Source organism: Nesoenas mayeri (genome assembly GCF_963082525.1).
Source record: "Nesoenas mayeri genome assembly, chromosome: 2".
NCBI classification, from domain to species: domain Eukaryota; kingdom Metazoa; phylum Chordata; class Aves; order Columbiformes; family Columbidae; genus Nesoenas; species Nesoenas mayeri.
The window spans coordinates 161,323,610-161,344,188 of record NC_137543.1 but is presented as its reverse complement, the minus strand read 5'-3'; the positions used below and the strand labels follow the sequence as shown (position 1 = coordinate 161,344,188).

At 44.7% G+C, this 20,579-nt stretch overlaps 1 protein-coding gene across 1 annotated transcript in view; it reads left to right on the top strand.

Moving 5' to 3' along the window:
* Nucleotides 1-1,730: 1,730 nt before the first annotated feature.
* Nucleotides 1,731-20,579, top strand: part of OBSCN (obscurin, cytoskeletal calmodulin and titin-interacting RhoGEF) — a gene marked incomplete at both ends in the record, with an annotated part of 192,075 nt that continues 173,226 nt past the window's right edge. The window contains 5 exons of the mRNA XM_080340366.1: nucleotides 1,731-2,856; nucleotides 10,669-10,938; nucleotides 13,613-13,873; nucleotides 18,342-18,644; nucleotides 20,180-20,446. Of these exons, the coding sequence (XP_080196492.1) occupies nucleotides 1,731-2,856; nucleotides 10,669-10,938; nucleotides 13,613-13,873; nucleotides 18,342-18,644; nucleotides 20,180-20,446 (2,227 nt within the window). The remainder of the gene's footprint in view (nucleotides 2,857-10,668; nucleotides 10,939-13,612; nucleotides 13,874-18,341; nucleotides 18,645-20,179; nucleotides 20,447-20,579) is intronic.

Here is a 20,579-nt window from a genome sequence, read left to right as displayed (position 1 = left end):
AGCTCATTTTAAGTACGGAAAGGCCGCAATAAGGTCTATAGTAGCTTGGAGAGAAATGGTGCACTCAAATTTTCTTGTAGGAGTTCCAGAGAGCTGGGACGCTTCTTTCCTTACAGAGCATTATCAGCAGGTCTAATCCTGGTCCCAGGGAGAGTCAGCTGGTGCGCGGTTACTGGTGTTAATGGGGTCAAGACCAGGCTTTTTGCTGTTCTATACTTATCAAAGTAAATGCTAGCCAATTCACGGAAAAGGGCTTCCCGGAGGATTAGATCTAGCAGAAGGGAAAGGACACCCAGGAGTCCATGTAAGGAGCAGTGAAGAATTAAGAATAGTTTGTGTGTTACATGGATTTCGGGGGGACTCTGACGATGGTTGTACCCTCTGCGTTGCTCTCCAGCTGCACAGGGATGGGTGGGCTGTGTGTGTGAGTGATCATGGCCATAAAGATTAGTGCCTCTGACTGGTTTTGATTTTCTCGGGACACAAAGGCACCAGAATTGCCACGAGGTTTAGTTTCAACACTGCCTGAGCCTTATTCCCTTGCTAGTCCACGTCACCAAACAGCTGCAGGCTGGTGTGCAGCTCTCCCAGAGAGCAACTGGCAATAAATGTACGATGAGACATTTTCCCTGTAAGCCCTAAGCCACATGGGGCTTTTTTGGAGAAGCTTGGCACCATCTGGATTGATGCGCGAATTCCCCGTGGTGGTTCCTTCATGTGGCTTTGTGATCCTGCGTACGTGGTGTGTGTGCACCAAACCATAGTTGTACCCCAAACCGATCCCCATTGCAGCTGTGTCTGGCCCTACAACATCTGGATGAAGCTGTAAATAAGATGTAGATACTTACTGTCTACCATTGCCCTCAAAGTATCTGTATCTCAGTGGTTGTGTTGAAGAGAAACCGGGAATAAAGAGAAATATAATCAATAATATGACAGGGATATCAGTGCGTTCTCCTAAAGGCTGGTCCCTGCAGGAGAGGGGTTTACCATAAGGCCTGTGTGAACACAGAATAATCAGAGAGGGCAAGAGGAAGAGATGGAACATATTGAAGAAGCAGAATTTTAAAAAAAGGCAGAAAAAAAGGCAATGTGGCAGGAAAGCTGAAAAGAGCAACAGCAACGAGATAGAAAAAGAGAGAGGAAAGGAAAGGAAAGGAAAGGAAAGGAAAGGAAAGGAAAGGAAAGGAAAGGAAAGGAAAGGAAAGGAAAGGAAAGGAAAGGAAAGGAAAGGAAAGGAAAGGAAAGGAAAGGAAAGGAAAGGAAAGGAAAGGAAAGGAAAGGAAGAGGACATGAGCATGATGGAGGAGATGCCTTGATAGGTAGACACATCTCTCAGAATTAAAATGTCCATTTGTTTCACTATGGCTACAAAACTAGCCCATATGTTATATAGCATTAGTGCAAGTCACTTTCCTGGTGCCAAAGCTGAGAGGGACCATCATGTTCTTTCTGTATGAACTGCCCAAAGACATGTATTTGACCCAGACACTCCTGTGGAAAGTGAGTTACCTTCTCCATCCACATTTTATTGAGCTCAAATTCAAGAAATGTGCAAGACTTAAAATATTCCAAGGCCTTCTCACTCCTAATGAGAAGGACAATGAAAATGTGCCCCAACTTGTTCTAGATGACAAACATCCTGATACCATAGAAGTGCAGCAATTAATTTGCACCATTTAATTTGCTCATTATTGACATTTTTTTTCCTCACCCTTTAGGAAACCAAGATGGATTACAGCTCGTTCAGTGGAGTCCCCCGGTTCCTGACCCGGCCTAAGGCGTTTATGGTGTCTGTGGGGAAAGATGCCACCCTGAGCTGCCAGATCATTGGAAACCCCATCCCAGTTGTGAGCTGGGAAAAGGATAAACTTCCAGTCCAGTCTGGAGGGAGGTTTAAAACCACAGAAGATGGGGATCTCTATAGGCTAACAATCTACGACCTGAGCCTGGAGGACAGCGGACAATACATCTGCCGGGCCAAGAACACCATCGGGGAAGCTTTTGCAGCTGTCAGCATCAAAGTTGGAGAGGAGACCACAGTAACAGAGTCAGCCCCCTACTTCATCCAGAAACCCTCCTCCATCAAAGTAACATTGGGAGAAGATGCCATGTTCAAATGCAAAGTCCAGGGCAGCCCTCCCCTCTCGGTCAACTGGGAGAAGGATGGGAGACACCTGAGGAACCGGGCTGATGCTGGTCGCTTCCAGATCGAGTCTGCTGGGGAGTCAAACGCTCTCACCATCCAGTGTGCCCGGCTCGGGGACAGTGGCACCTACACCTGCCGAGCAGAGAATCCCATCGGCTCCGCCAGCGCTTCGGCCGCGCTGGTGGTGGAAACACAGGGCTCTTCCAACCCGGGCAGCAGCAGCCATTTCGATACCAGCTGCGGCAAGACGGCATCCTTGTTGTCTCACTTGCAAAAGAGGCGGGAGGAGATCAGGAAGATGGACATCTCCCATGGAGGTCTTGATTCAACATCTGCCCACTCTTACTCAGAAGGGTTGTCCAGCTTTGGCTACGGCTTCTCCAGGGATTACGAGAGGGCAGCTGGATTTACCACCAAAGGTGCCCGCAACGCGACTTTTGGGACGTTGACACGCACGTGCAGCGTGACAGAGGGGAAGCACGCCAAGCTGAGCTGCTACGTGACGGGCGAGCCCAAGCCAGAGATCGTGTGGAAGAAGGACAATGAGGTCATTTTGGAAGGGCGGCGGCATGTTATCTATGAGGATGACCAGGAGAACTTTGTGCTGAAGATCCTCTTCTGCAAGCAGATAGACAACGGGCTGTACACGTGCACAGCCTCCAACCTGGCAGGCCAGACCTACAGCTCTGTGCTCGTCACCGTCAAAGGTGGGTGTTTGTATTTCTCACCAGGGTGGGCATGCCTGCGAGGAGACAATGAGGTGGGTAAAATACTGGCCCAGGTTGGGCAGAGAGGTGGTGGATGCCCCATCCCTGTAGACATCCCAGCCCAGGCTGGACGGGGCTCTGAGCCACCTGAGCTGGTGAAGATGTCCCTGCTCATGGCAGGGGTGGCACTGGATGAGCTTTGAAGGTCCCTTCCAACCCAAACTATTCTGTGACTGTATGAATACAAGCCCTGCAGCTGCAAATGGGGTGAAGCACTGGAATAGATGACCTGGGGAGAGTGTAAACACTGCAGGGTTTTAGGAAGGGATCAGTCAGGGATGGATGATACAGAACTGGCTGGTTGTAGGGTAGATGGGATGAACCAGATCTCTAAAGATTCCATCTATCCTGGTTTTATAGTAATCTGAGAGACCTGTTGCCATCCCCTGGAACAGAGACTGCTAAAGCCCCATCTCACCCTCTTTTATATTTACCTCGGGGTTTACTATGACCAAGACACACAGACGATTTAAGTGGAAGTGGAGGAAACCCCTCCCTGCAACCTGTGTCAGGCTGCCTTGGATCTCTTGGGGGACCTACTCCAACTCTAATTACAGTCCATCTCAGTTTTCCTGTACCGAGTGACCCATTGGCAGCCTTGTTTTTGCCAGGCCTCTTCAGCTGTTTCCCAGCTTATGTTGCTGGATAGCCTATAGTCCTCATATGCTCCCAGAACCTTACTAGGTCCAAGATGCCTCTGTTTGCTGTGGTCAGTAGTGACGATCTTGCCTTCAGAGGGTCCCTCATCTCTTGTGGAGGTCAGGTCAAGTTCTTCAGAATGTTGACAAAACTGTGACACACATATTTATGCGAAGGAAGCTCTGAATTTTCAAGCTGTTCTCCCATTTGGTGAGGTTACAGGAGCCAGTTTGCAACGCAGGCAGCACCTGTAAATTAACTCTCAGATGTAAAAGCCTTTGCCACCTGAGTGGCAAAGTGGATGCTTTTGACTGGCAGCAAAATGAATCTGAAATCCAAATGAGGAGGAATGGCGTGTTTCACACACACCTTTCACACCCACTCTCAGCTTTTCTTTGATTTTCTGGTTTTGGTTTTCTGGTTTTCTCCTTTCACTGTCCCCATCTTTCCCGTCAGTGACTCAGTCCCCGTGTCCATCAGTGACACCCGATCCATGGAACTCACTGGCACTTGTCCCAGTTGTTGCCATCCCTTGGAGGTGCTGAGTGGTGTTGGGAAGGGCATTTGTCCTCTTCCATAAAGCTGTGATTATCTCATGAGTCAGAACTCGGAGCCGAAGACCGAGCCTGGCCCTTGGGTGCGTGTTCACTTTGGGAACAGCTCAGGCTCCGTTACTTGCCCGACACCTGTCTTGTGAAGACAAACACCCTCCTCTTTGCTCGTGCTTGTTTGATTATTCCCAATGGACGCAACTTGTTCCAAAGGGGACAGCAAAAGCATGCAAAGTATCGGGTCTGTGAGGAAGCACCATGGGAAAAATTCATTGATTGATGTCCATCGTCAAGAGACGCCTGTGAGTCGGAGAGCTGAAGTGGAAATGTTTATGGTTTGTTTCTTTGTTGTACTGGACCATGTTGGGCTTTCTGACCAGGCCGAGGCTGCCATGGAAAATCTACGTCTGTTGGTTATAATTAGGCTCTGAATAATGACTCTCCTTTGTGTCACCAGAAGTCCTTCTCAGCCCTCCATAGATAGCTCAGAATGATGTAGTAATGACGGGAGCTTTTAATTCTGCTGTTTATGCCACTGGTGATGCCATTAGCTCATTTGCCATCATGTTTAGGGGGGTAGGTCATCTCGACACACAACCTTCTCTTTCCACAGTCATGTTTAAGAAGATCAATTCTCCAGGTAGCCACCTTTGGTAAGCACCATGCTGCTGAGTTGGTCTTTCTGCAGGTAACAGCATCTTTTATAGAGCCCGTGATGCCGCATCCACAGTGTGTGTCCATAGGAAAGACGAGCTTTATGGGTTTTAAACACACTCTGGCATTTTGCTTCACAGAATTTCAACACAAGAATCTGAGTGAGAATATTTATGGGGCTTTTAAGGATAATAATAAAAACAAAAGACTACCTTTCCCAGCAAACTGTCTGTATGGTGGCTCTTAACAGACTCAGGGTATAGGATGAGGTACAGGTCAAACCTCTCCTCTAGCTTACCTCTTATATTCTGCCAAACTAGGTCCTAGACCTAGAGACTCAACACATTTGTAAGCATTTGCTGAACCCAGGCCTTCAAGATCACTGAGCTGAAAAAAAAAGAGATTTTGAGCTGTTTCTAAATGAGACATAGTGAATCAGAGGTAAATCTTAAAGGAGAGGCTACAGAACAGAATGTCACTCTCAAAATTAAGGAAAACCAAGAGTTGATTACTCTGATTCAGAAATGTGCTGGATTCTAATGTTTAGAGCAGGGATAAGAGATGAGGTTCTCAGGGACATGGTTAGTGGTTGACTTGGCAGTGTTGGGTTAGCGATTGGACTGGATGATCTTAAAGGTGTTTTCTAACCTGAAAGATTTTACGATTTTTGGTAAACCAAAGAGCGGAGAGGATGGGAGGAACACAAAGAACTGACTTGAATTTCCCGAAGGCTTTGGAGGTGTCCTGAGGCCGTATGTGAAGCCAGAGAGAACAGCATGCAGGTCCCCAGCCTTGACCCTGGGCCAAGCAACACTCATCCAAGTCCCTCAATACAGTAACCAGATACTGTATGAAAAGGGTAAAGGTTGCAAGCCAAACAGGAGAGAGACTAGAAAAACAGGCTGGTGCTGAGGCCACTGTATTCCTCTCTGACCTGAAGTGATTTTTTGGATGACCATGGTAGTCACATTTGAGATCTGAAAGAGAACTTGAGCAATGTGGAGGTATAAAGGAAACTTGGAAAGCACGATAACTAGGAAGAAGACCAAAGGCATGAGATGGTGGAAGCTTGTACACGGATCTTTAGATATCTCCCTTTGGAAAGATTCTTTATATTCTTACTTTCACTGGATCATTTTTCTTAGTCAGAGAGACAACTTGCCTCTGGAATAATAAACGTGGGGCTCATGAGAAGGCCAGGAACAGGCAAGAGGAAATGTTGGCAGAAGAGAAGACCAGGTCAAGCAGGCAGATATGTCTTGAGAAGGTTAAGGAAACATTGGCTTGTTTGCAGGCTGCACCTATTCTTAGCAAAATATGTGTTAGCAGGACCTACTTTTAAAAAATAACATCATCTCATTGCTAGTTTGGTTGGTATGGATCAAACAAAAATCCTATGACACTCTGGAGAAATATGTTCTCCAGATAAGCAGCCAAATTCATATTTGATCTAAGCTCTTGCAGTTTCCTGCTAACTCCATGAGATGCTCTTGCTCAGTGCTCTATGGTATTTTGCTTTGCTGTTTCTATCTCATGTTTTTCCCAATAGGCACGTTTTGGTAGATCTTTTATTTTATTTCTTTAGAAATGTTGCTGCCTTCATTATATTCCTTTAATGGGTATTTCTGATTTGGCTAAAAACAGACTAGTAGAAAAAAGCTGTACAGTCAATAATAATAATAATATCGTATTGATACTAGAGATTAATTTGTTTTATATTGTGGGAGACACAGCCTGACTGGGAGAACATCCCCAGGAAAGGATATGGTCCAGAAACCATAAAACCACGGCTTCTAAAAAGCACCAGAGCAAATCACGTCATTCTAACACAAACCACTAAGATTTTTCCAAGGGACATTTGAATAATTCTTTTGAGCAAAATCAGCATATTGCTGTGGAACTGAGAGGTCAGAAATGACCTTTCTTACTAAAATAATTTCTAACCAGCTCTGATATTTATAGGACCTGAAGATGGGGTTTGGTAGTACTTCTTATCTGAAACAGAGAGTCCTTGTGAGAATTATATCACATGTAACCTCAGCTGAACACCCTTTTAACTCATCTTACAATAACATTTTCAGATACTATGAACATTTTGGATAATAAGGAAAATGGTTGATAGCTAAATGGCTTTATCTTCTGTATTAGTCATACTTGACACAGGCTTATATTGAAAATAACCATGTGAAAGGGTAATAAATGACAAACAGGCACTTAGAAATGAACAGTCAATATTTATGGAGTCTGTCAGTTCAAATGTAATATAATTATCTGCAACAGCTCTTATTGATGTGCCCATAGTAGTTGTGACACAGAATATTTCTGAATTGTGCTGCATGCTGTACAAACAAGAGGAGATGCCTATGTTAGAGAATTTGCAATGTAAATGTCGAAATCTGGCAGTCTGAAAGTCAGTGCGGGGTGAAAGAGAATAACAGAGGTCTCTGCTTAACCCACTATGCTGGCCAATGGGACCATAAGTGTATTTATTCGTTTTCAGATTTAACTAGTTAAGTTACTACACTGAAAGTTAATACACTGGTGTAAAGTTTAGTGCTTCCTTCCTCAGAATAAGTTTTCTTCACGTAAATATTATATGGTTGTATACTCAGATTGTGTTGATTAGTTTGTTAACAAGGAAAAGGAGCCACTTGCCTTCCACAGAACTTTCCTTGAGGTCTGGGTTGCCTGTTGTTCGGCTGGAGATGGAAGAGGGAAGAGGGAAGAGGGCTGGTCATGGGCCAGATGAATTGTTTGGGACACCTATTCTGAAGAGGCCTGTGGTCCTTCCATAGTCCCCTGGCCAAGATTAACCCCTCTGTCTGACCAGGTACATGATAGACCATGAAGATACATTCAGGAGAACGTTGGTGGGTTTTGAAGCCTCTCTCATGTCTCCAAAGCAGAAAAAGTGGTGGGCTGGGTGAATCCCCGGCTCCAATTCAGTTTATCAGCTGCAGTCTCTCTGAAGCCCTCTTCAGAATGAGATTAGACTTGTGTGCACATGTCAGTTGGATGAAAGCAAAGTTGTTTTCAGAGGATATCTGTGACCCCAAGCTCCCAAAGATAGCCCTGCACCTACTTTCCCTGGCTGGAAAAGCAGCGCTGTTACTGCAACACAAACAAAGCAATCAACCAACTCTTCTTGCATTTGTGTATTTAAAATATATATATATTTTAACCTGAGATACTGCTTAGTGACTGTAAAGGGAGAGGGGTTAATGATAAGACTGGTTGCTCCAAGTATGGGAATACACTTGTGTGCTTCTCAGGTGCATCTCGTGTTTCTCTCTGGCTCTTGGACATGTCCGTGTGTCCTCAGTGTCAGATCCAGGCTCCCTCCCACCTCACACAGCAACGCCGGAGACCGGCATCCTTCTGATTAATGCTTTCTTGATCTCATCTTCTTGTTTGTTCCCATGGCATGAGAATTACAACTTGCTGCGTTCCCCCTGACTGCATGGGGTGCTTTCCAGAGGTTATATATGGGATTGTAGGGCAGGAGTCTGAGTTGGTTAAAGAAAAAAGGATCATTAACATGTGGAGTGTGGGCAGAGTAGGTCTGTGTAACTGTAGCTGAAGGTTTTTCAAGGCAAGAATTTGATTTGTCTTGAACTGAGGTGCCTTAAGGCAAAACATTTTTTGTAAGAAAATAGTCAAGTGGACATGGTGAGCTAGAGTCACCTTCCTGTTCCTCAAGGTGTTGTGTGGGTTCCCAGTTGGGTTTTAATCTCAGGACGACAACCAAGGTAGTTGGTATTTGCTCCAGGTGTCCTATCTAGCCCTTAGGGTCTGGAATTTCTATCCAGGTTCTGCTCAGACAGAAGTGATGGGAGATGTTTATGTTGCAGCTGCAACCACGGCTGTGCTAGGGGTGGAAGGAAAGACCTGCAAAACTGAACACATGGTTTTCCAGGGCTTGAGTTCAGAAAAGAGCAAACTGAATTGAATACAGCACTGGCCCCATAGCAGCTCCTATCCTAATGGTGGGGCAGGAGGGGGCAGCTAATGGACTCAGTTAGATGCTGAGCTACTAGATGTGAATTTTACAAAATGGAAGCTCCTGGAGACCAAAGCTTGGATCGGGAATGTTTGAAGACCTTGATTTGTGTTTCTCCAGCCTCTAGAACTTCATGATTCTGAGTGGGATGTGCCGTCATGGGCACGGGATTATAAATCTAAGACAAGTCTACTCCCTTTTGACTCTTAGACTAACATTTGTCATTACTGATTGCTGGTGACCACATGCAATCACCAGCCTGGGAACGTGTGTGTGGTCTGGGAGAGGGAGGATGGAGTAACAAAAGAAGCCTGGGAGCTGGTGCAGTAGTTATTAGAAGATGAAGGTACGTGATCAGGATGTGATCTCTCACGAAGCATGAGTGGTGATGCACGGGGCTAATCCAAGTCTGTGACACGACTGTGGCTCCAGTCCCATGGCTGTGGCCACCAGTTGTCCTCTTCAGTCCAACTCCCCTTCATCCAGTTTAATGCATGGATATCAGGATGATTTCACAGCACAGCTGTCACTGGAATTAAACATTTTTCTGCTCATAAAATGTCTCTGCTCACTGCTGTGCAGCTGTTTTTCATGTTCGATCCACACCCTGGTTTCTCCCTAAGCTGGAGCACTGTAGCCCTGTTGCTGGTTGAAAAGAGGGGGAGCTGGGAGACCTGGACCCTTTCTCTAGTTCTTTTATTGTCATTGACAAAAGCTGATACAGAGGCTTTGGTGCTTGTGGGGAGAACAGAAAATTCCTTCATCAGTACTCCTTTCAGTACGCAAAAGGGGACCTGCAAGAAAGCTGGAGAGGGACTTTTTACAAGGGCATGTAGTGATAGGACAAGGTGTAATGGCTTAAAACTGAAAGAGATTAAGTATAGATTAGTTATAAGGAGGAAATTATTTATTGTGACAGTGGTGAGGCACTGGAACAGGCTGCCCAGAGAAACTGGATACCCCGTCCCTGGAAGTGTTCAAGGCCAGGTTGGACGGAGCTTTGAGCAACCTGGTCTAGTGGAAGGTGTCCCTGTCCATGGCAGGGGGTTGGTACTAGATGATCTTTAAGGTCCCTTCGAGCCCAAAACATTCTATGATTCTATGAGTTACTTCTATGTTTATCTTCCACACCTGTCCTTGAGTGCACAGCCACCTCTCAGCTTTCTGTGCCCTTTCAGGTCCCTCCACTGAGCTCACTTCTGCTGAAAGATCCCTAAAACATTGGTTCTTGCACTAATTGACCATCTTAACTGCTGACACTCATACAGAATTGCTTCCTTGCACCACCTCCTTGTTTCCTCTTTACCCTCCTGTAGCATCTTTACTTTTAAAGGCTTTGATGTGAAGTGGTTGCTGCCATGTAGAGAGTCAGGCTGGCTGGTCCCTGCCCTTCATCTTCTTGGCATCACTAAGTGTCAGGGTGCAATGCAGAGGTGTTCACATGGAGGACAAGTAGACCACAAGAGCAGAATGTATTAATCTGATGCTTCACCAACATGTTCACATTGGTTCAGGTTAGAGCAAACTTCTCTGTGGGGTGTTGTGGGGCAGGTACTGCAGTTCAAACTGATGCTGCTTCATTTTTAGATAAGTCTGGAAACAAACTAAGTCCATGGTTGGACTCGATGTTCCTAAAGGTCTTTTCCAACTTAAATGATTCTGTGATTCTAGATGATTCCAAGTCCTGAAAAATACTTCTGCTGGGATCTGAGCTTTTTTTACATAAGAGTAGAATACCTACAGTAGTAAAGTTTGGTTATGGATTTGGATGGCAACTCAGGACAAATTATTAACCATTAATAAGGAGTGTTAATGCTTATTTTTTTTCTACTGACTAATTTATTTGCACACATCTTACCCAGACCATGAGAAACTCTTGTTTCTCCTTTCTGTTTTTATCCTCTTAAGAACCTTCAATACCCTTCAAGAAAAAACTGCAGGATCTTGAAGTGAGGGAGAAGGAATCTGCCACCTTCCAATGTGAAGTACCTGTTCCTAGCACAGAGACAGCTTGGTTCAAGGAAGAAACCAAACTCCGGCAGAGCAAGAAATACAACATTGAAGAAGAGGGCACGTATCGCCGACTCACTGTCCAGAACGTCACCACAGATGATGATGCCGTCTATATCTGTGAGATGAAAGAAGGAAGCAGGACCATCGCAGAGTTGTCTGTCCAAGGTAAGAAAGGGTCTTGCTCTTTCAGATTGGCCAAGTCTTGCCTACTGAGTCTGGGATTCATGCATGAGGCTCCAGACTCAACCTCGTGAATGTCATTTATCCCATGGATGTGTGCAATGAAGAACAGCAGACTCCTACATGGTGTGAGAGAAGAGCCACATGTGGTGGGTCAATGGGTCCCTGGGTCTCCTGCCAGGGTGTATCTGGGACACAGGGTCACAGAGCAGGGCCAGATTGTCTCGTTCTCTGCAACTACCTGAAAGGAGGTTGTAGCATGGAGGGTGTTGGTCTCTTCTCTCAAGTAACAAAGGACAGGATGAGAATAAATGGCCTCAAGTTGTGTCAAGGGATGTTTAAATTGGACATTAGGAAAAAATTCTTCATGGTTATTGGGCATTGGAACAGGCTGCCCAGAGCAGTGGTGGAGTCACCATCCCTGGAGGGGTTGAACAGATGCAGAGATGAGGTTCTCAGGGACATGGGGCAGTGCCAGGAGTGGGGGAATGGTTGGACTCCATGAGCATCCAGCCAAAATGATTCAATTAAAATATGACACCTGGTGGGGCCTTATGCTTAAAGGGACTTCCTAGAAGGCAAAATCCTTGACCTGCAGCCTGGCGTTGTAGAATTTCCTTAACCTGATCCCAAGCAATGGATGGGTCCCCTAGTACTGCCTCACAAAGGTCTGGTCTGGTGTCCAGCAAATGTAATGGTGAATCTTGTCTGAGTATGGTGCTGACCACACTAGAAAGCTGGTGTAGCAGGGATGGTTTATGGTCTGATGTGTCGCGCAGGTTGTGGTCAGCACCAGTAGGGTTTCAGATTGGAAATCAGATCCCCGCTGGAGACCTCTGACATCCAGAGCTGTTCTCTGGGGTCTGGAAAGCTGATGAGAAAGGGACAAAATGTGGATATAGACCCATATCCAAGTCCCCTGAGTTTGGTGGCTTAGGACTGAAGTGTAAGTAGGTGTAGAACCTCATGTAGTGTAGATGTCTCACAGCCAGTAGACAGACACATCAGAGACACAGGCATGCCTGCTGAAGGGGCCATCGGTTCTAAACTCAACCGCTTTCTGTATGAATAAAAACCTACCTATGCAACTCCAGGACCTGTAATTTTTATTTTGCTGACGCTTATGCTGATATCATTGACATCTCCTGTAGTGTGAAGACCTGTAATAGTAGCAGGTTTGCAGTTGTCATGTCTCATTTGAAACCTGACTTTGCACCCAGTGAAACCAGAAGTTCTCCACTACATAGCTTGGTGAAAGACAGCTGGGTGCCGTGCATCCTTGTGCAAATCCCTTTCTGTATCTTTAGCAAAGAGATGAGATTCCACATCAGTGGAGGCAGAAGGGGAAATTTTGTCCAGAGACAAGTGAGAGTTCAGATATAGACAATATTTATTACACCATTCTGTAGGTGTAGACCAGCCAAACACTGTTAAGTGCATTTGGCCCTAGTAGGACAGCTGGTATTTGTTTTACTTGTTCGTGCTTTGGTACTACAGCATGTTGCATTAAAAAAGAGTGTGACTGAGCTAGCTGAAACTCTCAGGAGGGAAAGGAGGCAGAACCTTCTTGGAGGAGCCTTGTACCTGTTCCTGGGGGAGAAGACAGGAGAGAGAGCAGGGTGAGGTTGGGCGAATGCAAGAGCTTGGTGGGATGCAAAGACCTGCAGGGATGGAGTCACTGATGAGAGCAGCAAGGAGCAGACATGTGGTCAAGCTTCAGAGATGATGAGCAGAGAATCAGGGTCTTGAATCCTACTAATGAACCATAGAATCACAGAATCCTTTTGGTTGGAAGAGACCCTCAAGGTCATTGAGTCCAACCATTATCCTAACACTGGCACTAAACCATGTGCCTAAGGAACATTTGCTTCATGAGTAAGTTCGGAATTGCTTCTCTTTAAATATCTGTAGGTGCTTTGCCTGGGTGAGGGCTCTTTTGCCTCACAAGGACTGTTTCAGGGCTGCAACCAGTTGCCATGTGTCAATGGGCTGGTTCCCTGATGCTTTGTACAAGATTTCCTGGGAATAGTCTCATCTTGTAGCTTTGAGGTTACTCTAATAAGTTGCAGTCATCACAGTCACTTGGAAAGGAGACAAATTAGTGAAGTTCACTCCATGTGAATTTCTGGGTTGACTCTAAGAAGAAAACTGAAGTTTTCAGTGTATTTATTATTAATTTAGGTGGCTGGTGTGCTTGCTGTCTTGGTTGTGTAACTTACTGGCAGCTTTGGTGTAGGCAAAATCCCAAAGGCAGATGAGAGACCTGTCTGGTTTAAGACTGACCTACTTTAGCAAAGTTTTAATTTGAATTCTTAGAACACGCAAGCAAGGAAAACCATATCACTGTCAAATCTGTTCTTGGCAAGGCCCCATACCTTGTATTTACCCACAAGCAGACTTTGCATTTTAGACTAGAAACATGAGTGACTGTAGTCAAACAAGGTTGCTTTTCTGTCGTTGAAGGCCAAAATGAATCCTTGGGATTATCTGTTCTGCATAACTCAAAACCTAGGAATTCATTTAGGGAAGTCTGCATAGTGTCTACAATGTTTTGATGTAGTGAAAGCTGTTGGCTGGTCCTGTTGTAGTCTGTGTGGTCCGCTGTTGCCAGAGACTTTAATATGTGCTGTCTGCTGATCATGATTTTGGTTTTTTAAAGGGAACATAATTAAAAAACTTCCACGGAAGACTGCGGTCTTCATAAATGATACAGCCATCTTCTGTGTGGAGCTGGACAACGAATGCCAGAACATCCGATGGCTGAAAAATAAAGAAGAAGTGAAACCCAGTGAACGAATCTCCATCACATGCTCCGGCAAGCAACACACCATGGTCATCCGAGAGTGTAAGATGGAAGATGCTGGTGAGGTTGCCTTCCTGGCTGATGAAAGCAGGACTTCTACCCAGTTCACTGTGACCAGTAAGCTTCACTTTTATTTGATGTTGGGTTTTCCCTAATGAGCAGGTGTCCCCATGTTAGCACTGTTGTTTTAGGTGCTGCCAGGATACATTTGTTGTCCAAAGACAGCAGAAAGGTTGATGTCTCACACAAAAGGCTAACGACCTGAACATTAACATAATGAAATGTTATAGAGACCAAAACAGAGAGAGAAGAAGAGTCCTGGGGAAAGATCAAGGCACGAGTATGTGTCTTCTCTGTACCATTCTCATTTTGTGCTGGAGGAAATGTAATATAGGGTAAGGGATGTGCATGTTCTACCCATCAGGAGGTGCTTAGAAAACACTGTATAAGTTGCATACGTTGCAGTTAACTTCTTTGTACACAGAGTGTTGTGGGTTCTCCACCTACATGCTGACCTCCATTTCCCAAAATAATTAGTTTCTTTGAAGAACATTTATTGCTATGGGGATAATACTACTTCTAGCAAATAGGGGCCACTTATCTCTCCCTCTCTCTCTTCACTAAGGATTTGGAGTAGAGATTCAGCAAGCATTTGATTACTTCCCTAGGTCTGGAGTCTACAGAGACATGGGGTTAGTATGTTTTGGCTATGTTATGGAAGTAGATAGGTGTCCTCAACATTTTTGGGTCAGTATTTCCATTCTAGCAAGCAAAAACATCGGTGAAGGAACATCTACGCACATGCACAAGAAGAATTTCGCGGGCAGTCAAGCATTCACCAAGCTTGAAACATCTTCATTTGATTTTAGCTTCTTCAGCTGTTTGCATTAAAGTCAAACAATGCTAATAATGATAAAAATAATGATAATAATAATAATGATAATAATACCCCCAAACAAACAAATATATAAAAGCTCCCACCTTAAAGAAAAAGGGAAAATGCTTCCTCCAGCCAACGTAATTTCTTTTCTTCTTTGGAGACCAGCAAAGCCGTGTCCTCTCTCATCCTCTCTTTGACATGACAGAGCTGGGAAGACCCCATGACCTGATGGTGGCTTTGTTGAAAGAGGGGACCTTGATCTTGATTAGCTTTTCTTGGGGAGACTGATATAATGTGCAGGCTGGAGAATTCCTAGGGCCGGTACATCTGATCTAAGTCAGGGTTTTTGTCGACAGAGCAGTAGCAGCAGGTGCAGTGTAGTTGAGATCAGACCCGAAATGAAATTTTGATCAAGTTGCCTAATTTTATGAAGCTTTACTTTGACAGCATTGGATTTCCTAGGCAAAAACTGCTTCATTTAAAGCAGAGAACTGCATGTGGTTTCTGGCTCTGCCGCAGTTCCATTTTACATGTGAACAAATCACCAACTCCAGCCACCGTTTGGGAAAAATAATACTTTTCTCCCACCACCACCTGCAAATTGCAATTGCTGAGTAGTAAAAATAAATGTTTAAATAAAGGTTTATAAATGCTATGTTATCTTAATTTAGCTAGGGCGTTTTGGTGCTATTGAGCTAAAATGAGGAAAAATGAGCTAAATGTTGCACTTAATACTGTGACAGTTTCTAAGAGGTATCTGGGAATCTTTAACTGTTAACCAAGCAGCTACTCAATGAGAACAGCAAAGTTCAGTTTGATTTTGGACTCTGCTTATGAAACAAGTGTTGATTCACGCAACAAGAAAAGGTAAGAAGCTGCCTTCCCACAAACAAGTATCTCTGAGCAAAATATTACATTACGGTTTCTGATGGTAAGGTCAAGAGATCTGATTCCAGGGTCTAGTGTTCAGCTTAATGCTACACTAATGGGACCTTTGGCATCCAGCTCTGACCAGCAGTAACTGTCAGGCTGGTAACTGTGCACCCCAAAACGCTTATGTGTCTATTTATGTAAGGAAGGAAAAGTGATTCGCATTGAGATTTCCTATTTTTACACCCCATGCATATCTGATTAGCTGCTTGAAGAATCCTGTGTACAATGTTCATTTTTTTTTTTATTTTCAATTATCTGGACAAGATCGATGTGGCTGTTTTAATAGCATTTATCAGGCAAGCAATGTTTATATATTATTTGCTCGGTAGCTTACATTGCTACTATGCCCATTTTACAGATGGGTAAACTGAAGCAGAGAGAGGATCAGTCGTCCCAGAGTTTGGTTTTTAGTATAGGCTCATTGTACAGGCTCTCTCTACAGTTATGAGTATTTGAATATCTAGAGTGTGTGATTCATTTCCCTTGTCTCACACACCTTTTTTTAAGATGAGATGAATTGACTGAGTATGCTGTTCTCCATGGGATTTTGCTGGAGTCTGATTGACTGACTTAAACCAAACACCTTTCAGACAGCCAAGATTAAATGAAATTAAACCTTTACCATGTCAGTAGATGTGTAATTAGAGCGTATCAGGTAATTCCTAGACTCTTGACAGCATCAGTAGCGGCATGGAGTAGATAACCCTGATGGGGCTTGAGCCTTCTCTAAAGGGTTCAAGAAGAATGAGAGGCTGGATGTGAATCTTCATAAATGAAATTAAACCTTTACCATGTCAGTAGATGTGTAATTAGAGCGTATCAGGTAATCCCTAGACTCTTGACAGCATCAGTAGCAGCATGGAGTGGATAACCCTGATGGGACTTGAGCCTTCTCTAAAGGGCTCAAGAAGAATGAGAGGCTGGATGTGAATCTTCATTATGCAAATACCTGCAGGGATAGATTTTTGACCTCAGGTACTGTAAAATAGCCATAACTACTCAATTGTAGGGTCTAATGGATATGTCTTTGTCTTTTCCTATTGAAGTTAATTCCACAACCCCCAAAGCTGGCTCTGCATAAATTACTAAAACTGAGATCCCCAATGACAGCTGTCACTCTTGGGAGACAAAGTTACAACACGGCTTCTGAGTGGTGGTAGCACATAATTCGGAAGCAGGACAGATATGCGGATGAGAGCAGCTGCAGAGATCAGCCAAGCCTGTATAACAAGCAACTGAGATCTCCATAAATCTCAAACTGGTTATTCATGTCCATCTTCTCTCTCTGGAATGTCCCAGTTATACAATATTTAGGTGGTCTGAGTTTAAGTCTATTGCGGATCTGGACTGAAATGTTCTAGTGTTGGTTGGAGTAGGTTCTTGTGAAGAAATGGAGGATATAGAGTCCTGAATCTGGCTGCTTTTTATGGAGTGGATTTGTTAAGACACTGCCGTGCAGGATGTCACACCTGTGTGTAAAGTGTTGAGAAATATTGCCGCACTCTTCCTTGATGCAGCAGCTCATTGCCACGCATTGGTTCCATCAGGCACATCTACATTCCTGACTGCAGGGACATGGATCGTCGAAATTCTGATAAAAGATAAATACTGACAGACTTAAAATATTAGTGCAACTATCCCTGTGCAATGACGGCCAGCAAGCAGGGCAAAAATGTGCCACCTTGCCAGAGTATGGCATCCTGGGGTGTGTTACAAGGGGGGTGGTTAGTAGGTCTGCCCTGGTGAGACCACATCTGGAATCTTGTGTCCAGTTGTGGCCCCTCAGTTCCAGCAGGACAGGGAACTGCTGCAGAGAGTCCAGCGCAGCCACCAAGATGCTGAAGGGAGTGGAGCATCTCCCGTGTGAGGAAAGGCTGAGGGAGCTGGGGCTCTGGAGCTGGACAAGAGGACACTGAAGGGGGACTCATCCATGGTGATCAATATATAAAGGGTGAGTGTCAGGAGGATGGAGCCAGGCTCTTCTCGGTGACAACCAGTGACAAGACAAGGGATAATGGGTTCAAACTGGAACTCAGGAGGTTCCACTTAAATTTGAGAAGAAACTTCTTCTCAGTAAGGGTATCAGAACACTGGCCCAGGCTGCCCAGGGAGGTTGTGGAGTCTCCTTCTGTGCAGACATTCCAACCCGCCTGGACACCTTCCTGTGTAACCTCATCTGGGTGTTCCTGCTCCATGGGAGGATTGCACTGGATGAGCTTTCCAGGTCCCCTCCAATCCCTGACATTCTGGGATTCTGTGCATGAGTAATCCCATGGAGGTATTTTTATTTTTACTATTTTCAGCCTGGAGCCATACCAGGGAAACGGAACAGGAATTTGGTGCACAGAATTTTGAACAACCTCTAGTGGTGGTTTTGCTCCTTTCTTGAGTGAAAATAAGCTGAATGTTGTTCTGCTTTGCTCAGGAGCTGTATAAGAAGTGGTGTAGTTCTGTATGTAGCCCTAAAAATCTAAACCTTTTAATTGTTAATTGCAGACTCTTTGTATGGACAAGTATAATATTGTGTGGAAACCACATATATTTAGTTGTGGAGGTTGTAGTATTGTAGATCTTTTTGTAATCCAGCTCAACCTTCTATGCATTCTCTTGCTTTTCCATCTCACACCACTGTTTTATGGAGGTTTATTAAGCAAGAGTAGCTGTTAATCCAGTGTAAGCTTTCTCAATGAGGCACAGTGGCTTTTCCACTCTGACATAAACTTCTTGCTTTTTTTTAATTTTCTATTTGCTTCCTTTTTTTCCCTTGTTCAGCTCCCAAAAAACCTCCCACAAAACCCCCAGGAGACCCTGTGGTGAAAAATAAAACAGAAACCTCAGTGACGCTAGCATGGTCCCCTCCGAAGACGGACCGCCCCATTCCAATCGACGGCTACGTTGTGGAACGCAAGAAACTAACTGGCTTTACCTGGGTGAGGTGCCATGAGTTCCATGTCCCTGTCCCGGAGTTCACGGTGAGCGACCTATCAGAAGAGGCTGACTATCAGTTCAGAGTGTCTGCGGTCAACGCCTACGGACAGAGCCCTTACCTGGAGTTCCCAGGAAGCATGCACCTTGGTGAGCCCAAAACCGTCAGAAAATGGGTCGGTCTGGACTGATTTGCCACGTGGGTACTCTAAAGATGTTTCCCGTGACTTTGAGGAGGATAGAAAATTGCACAGCAAAACCTTTTCGCCTTCACTGATAGTTTTCCTATCTCGTTTCAACCACTGGCCATCACCAAAATGATGGTGGTTGGATTGCTGTGGTAGAGCTGTGAGCATTTGTCCTCTGGGACCTCTCCAACACGTCCATGTCTTTCCTGGCACTCTCAGCACAGGACATACATGGACCTGCTGGAGAGGGGCCAGAGGAGCCACAGGAATGATCCGAGGCTGGAACAGCTCTGCTGGGAGGACAGGCTGAGAGATTTGGGGTGTTCAGATGGAGAAGAGAAGCCCCAGGGAGACCTCAGCGCAGCCTTTCCACACTTAAAAGGAGCTGATAAGAAAGACGAGGACAGACTTTTGAGCAAGGCGTGTTGTGATAGGACAAGGGGTGATGGTTTTAAATTAATGGAGGGAGATTCAGGCCAGACATGAGGAAGAAATTTTGTACAATAATGGTGGTGAGAGCCTGTCCCAGGTTGGCCAGAGAGGTGGTGGATGAACCATCCCTGGAGACATCCCAGGCCAGGCTGGACGGGGCTCTGAGCAACCTGAGCTGGTGAAGATGTCCCTGCTCATGGCAGGGGTGGCACTGGGGGAGCTTTGAAAGTCCCTTCCAACCCAAATTATTCTGTGACTCTATGCTTATATTTCAACATCTCGCATCAGGCTGTGTGAGAGGCAGAGCTCTCTGCAATGGATCTTAAGCCTCTAAGTGCTTTTACTAGACCTGTTATGAAAGGAAAAATTAAGTGGTCTTATGATATAACTTTCAGTACATGAATGAGATCTCAAACTTGCAACTAGAGAATACTTATGTGGTGATCATACTGTCAGGAAAACCAGGTTCCAGGCAGCCTATTTTTAATTGAAGAGTTATTAGGAGAAATAAGGGTGTTTTACTTTATTTCTAGGATGCCAATGTACCCGTAGAATAATGGTGAGCATTGAGATTATGTCTTCCTTTGATTCATTGCACTGGAAAATACCTGCACAGACTTTGATCACACTGTGTCTCGTTATTGTGTCATCTTTTTTCCAGCTGTCCTCACACACCTGAGTTTTCCTAGAGTATCTAGAAATGACTGGTTGGCTGGGTGACCTCATGAGGATCCTTTCAAAATCTAGGAATAATACTGGTTATTAAATAAACAGCATGCTTGCCAGGGAACCTGGGTGTTTCAGGCTTGTTAAGCATCTAAGGGAAAAAATAAGTAAAATATGTTTGTTGTACTTTCCCTGCAGAAAGAGGACTTACTGATGCCATAGGTAGAAATGAAATCATGTTGAGCAACTGTGCATTGCCTCCAATGCATGCAAATTGTATAAGGTTGCAGGATTTTATTCTCACGTCTTGTTTACACCAAAAACTTCGTCCTTTGAAAGAACTATTCTGCAGCATTGTGACCTTTGATCTCAGAGATACATGTTGTGTTTCTTCCCCAGAACCAGTCCTGGCTGTGAAAACCCCCCTGACCTGTGTTGAAGCTGTACCTGGAGGGGATGCCCTGTTTACTCTTGACCTTACTAAAACGTGTTCCGGCACTTGGTACCTTAATGGTAAAGTCTTACAGGAAAGTGAGACCTATATCATTAAGAGAACTCAAACTACTCACACCCTGATCATAAAGAATGTCAGCAAGAACGATGATGGAGCAGAAGTGAAATTTGCTGCCAATAATATTGAGACCAGCACCAAGATGAGAGTGAAAGGTATTTACTTTGATCATCGTCTTTTCTTCTTCCAGTCAAGGGGCAATTGTTATGACCTGATGATTAGAACTGGGGCTGGAGGCTTTCACTGATGCTTGATTTGGAGGAAATATCTGAAACAGCATCATAAGAA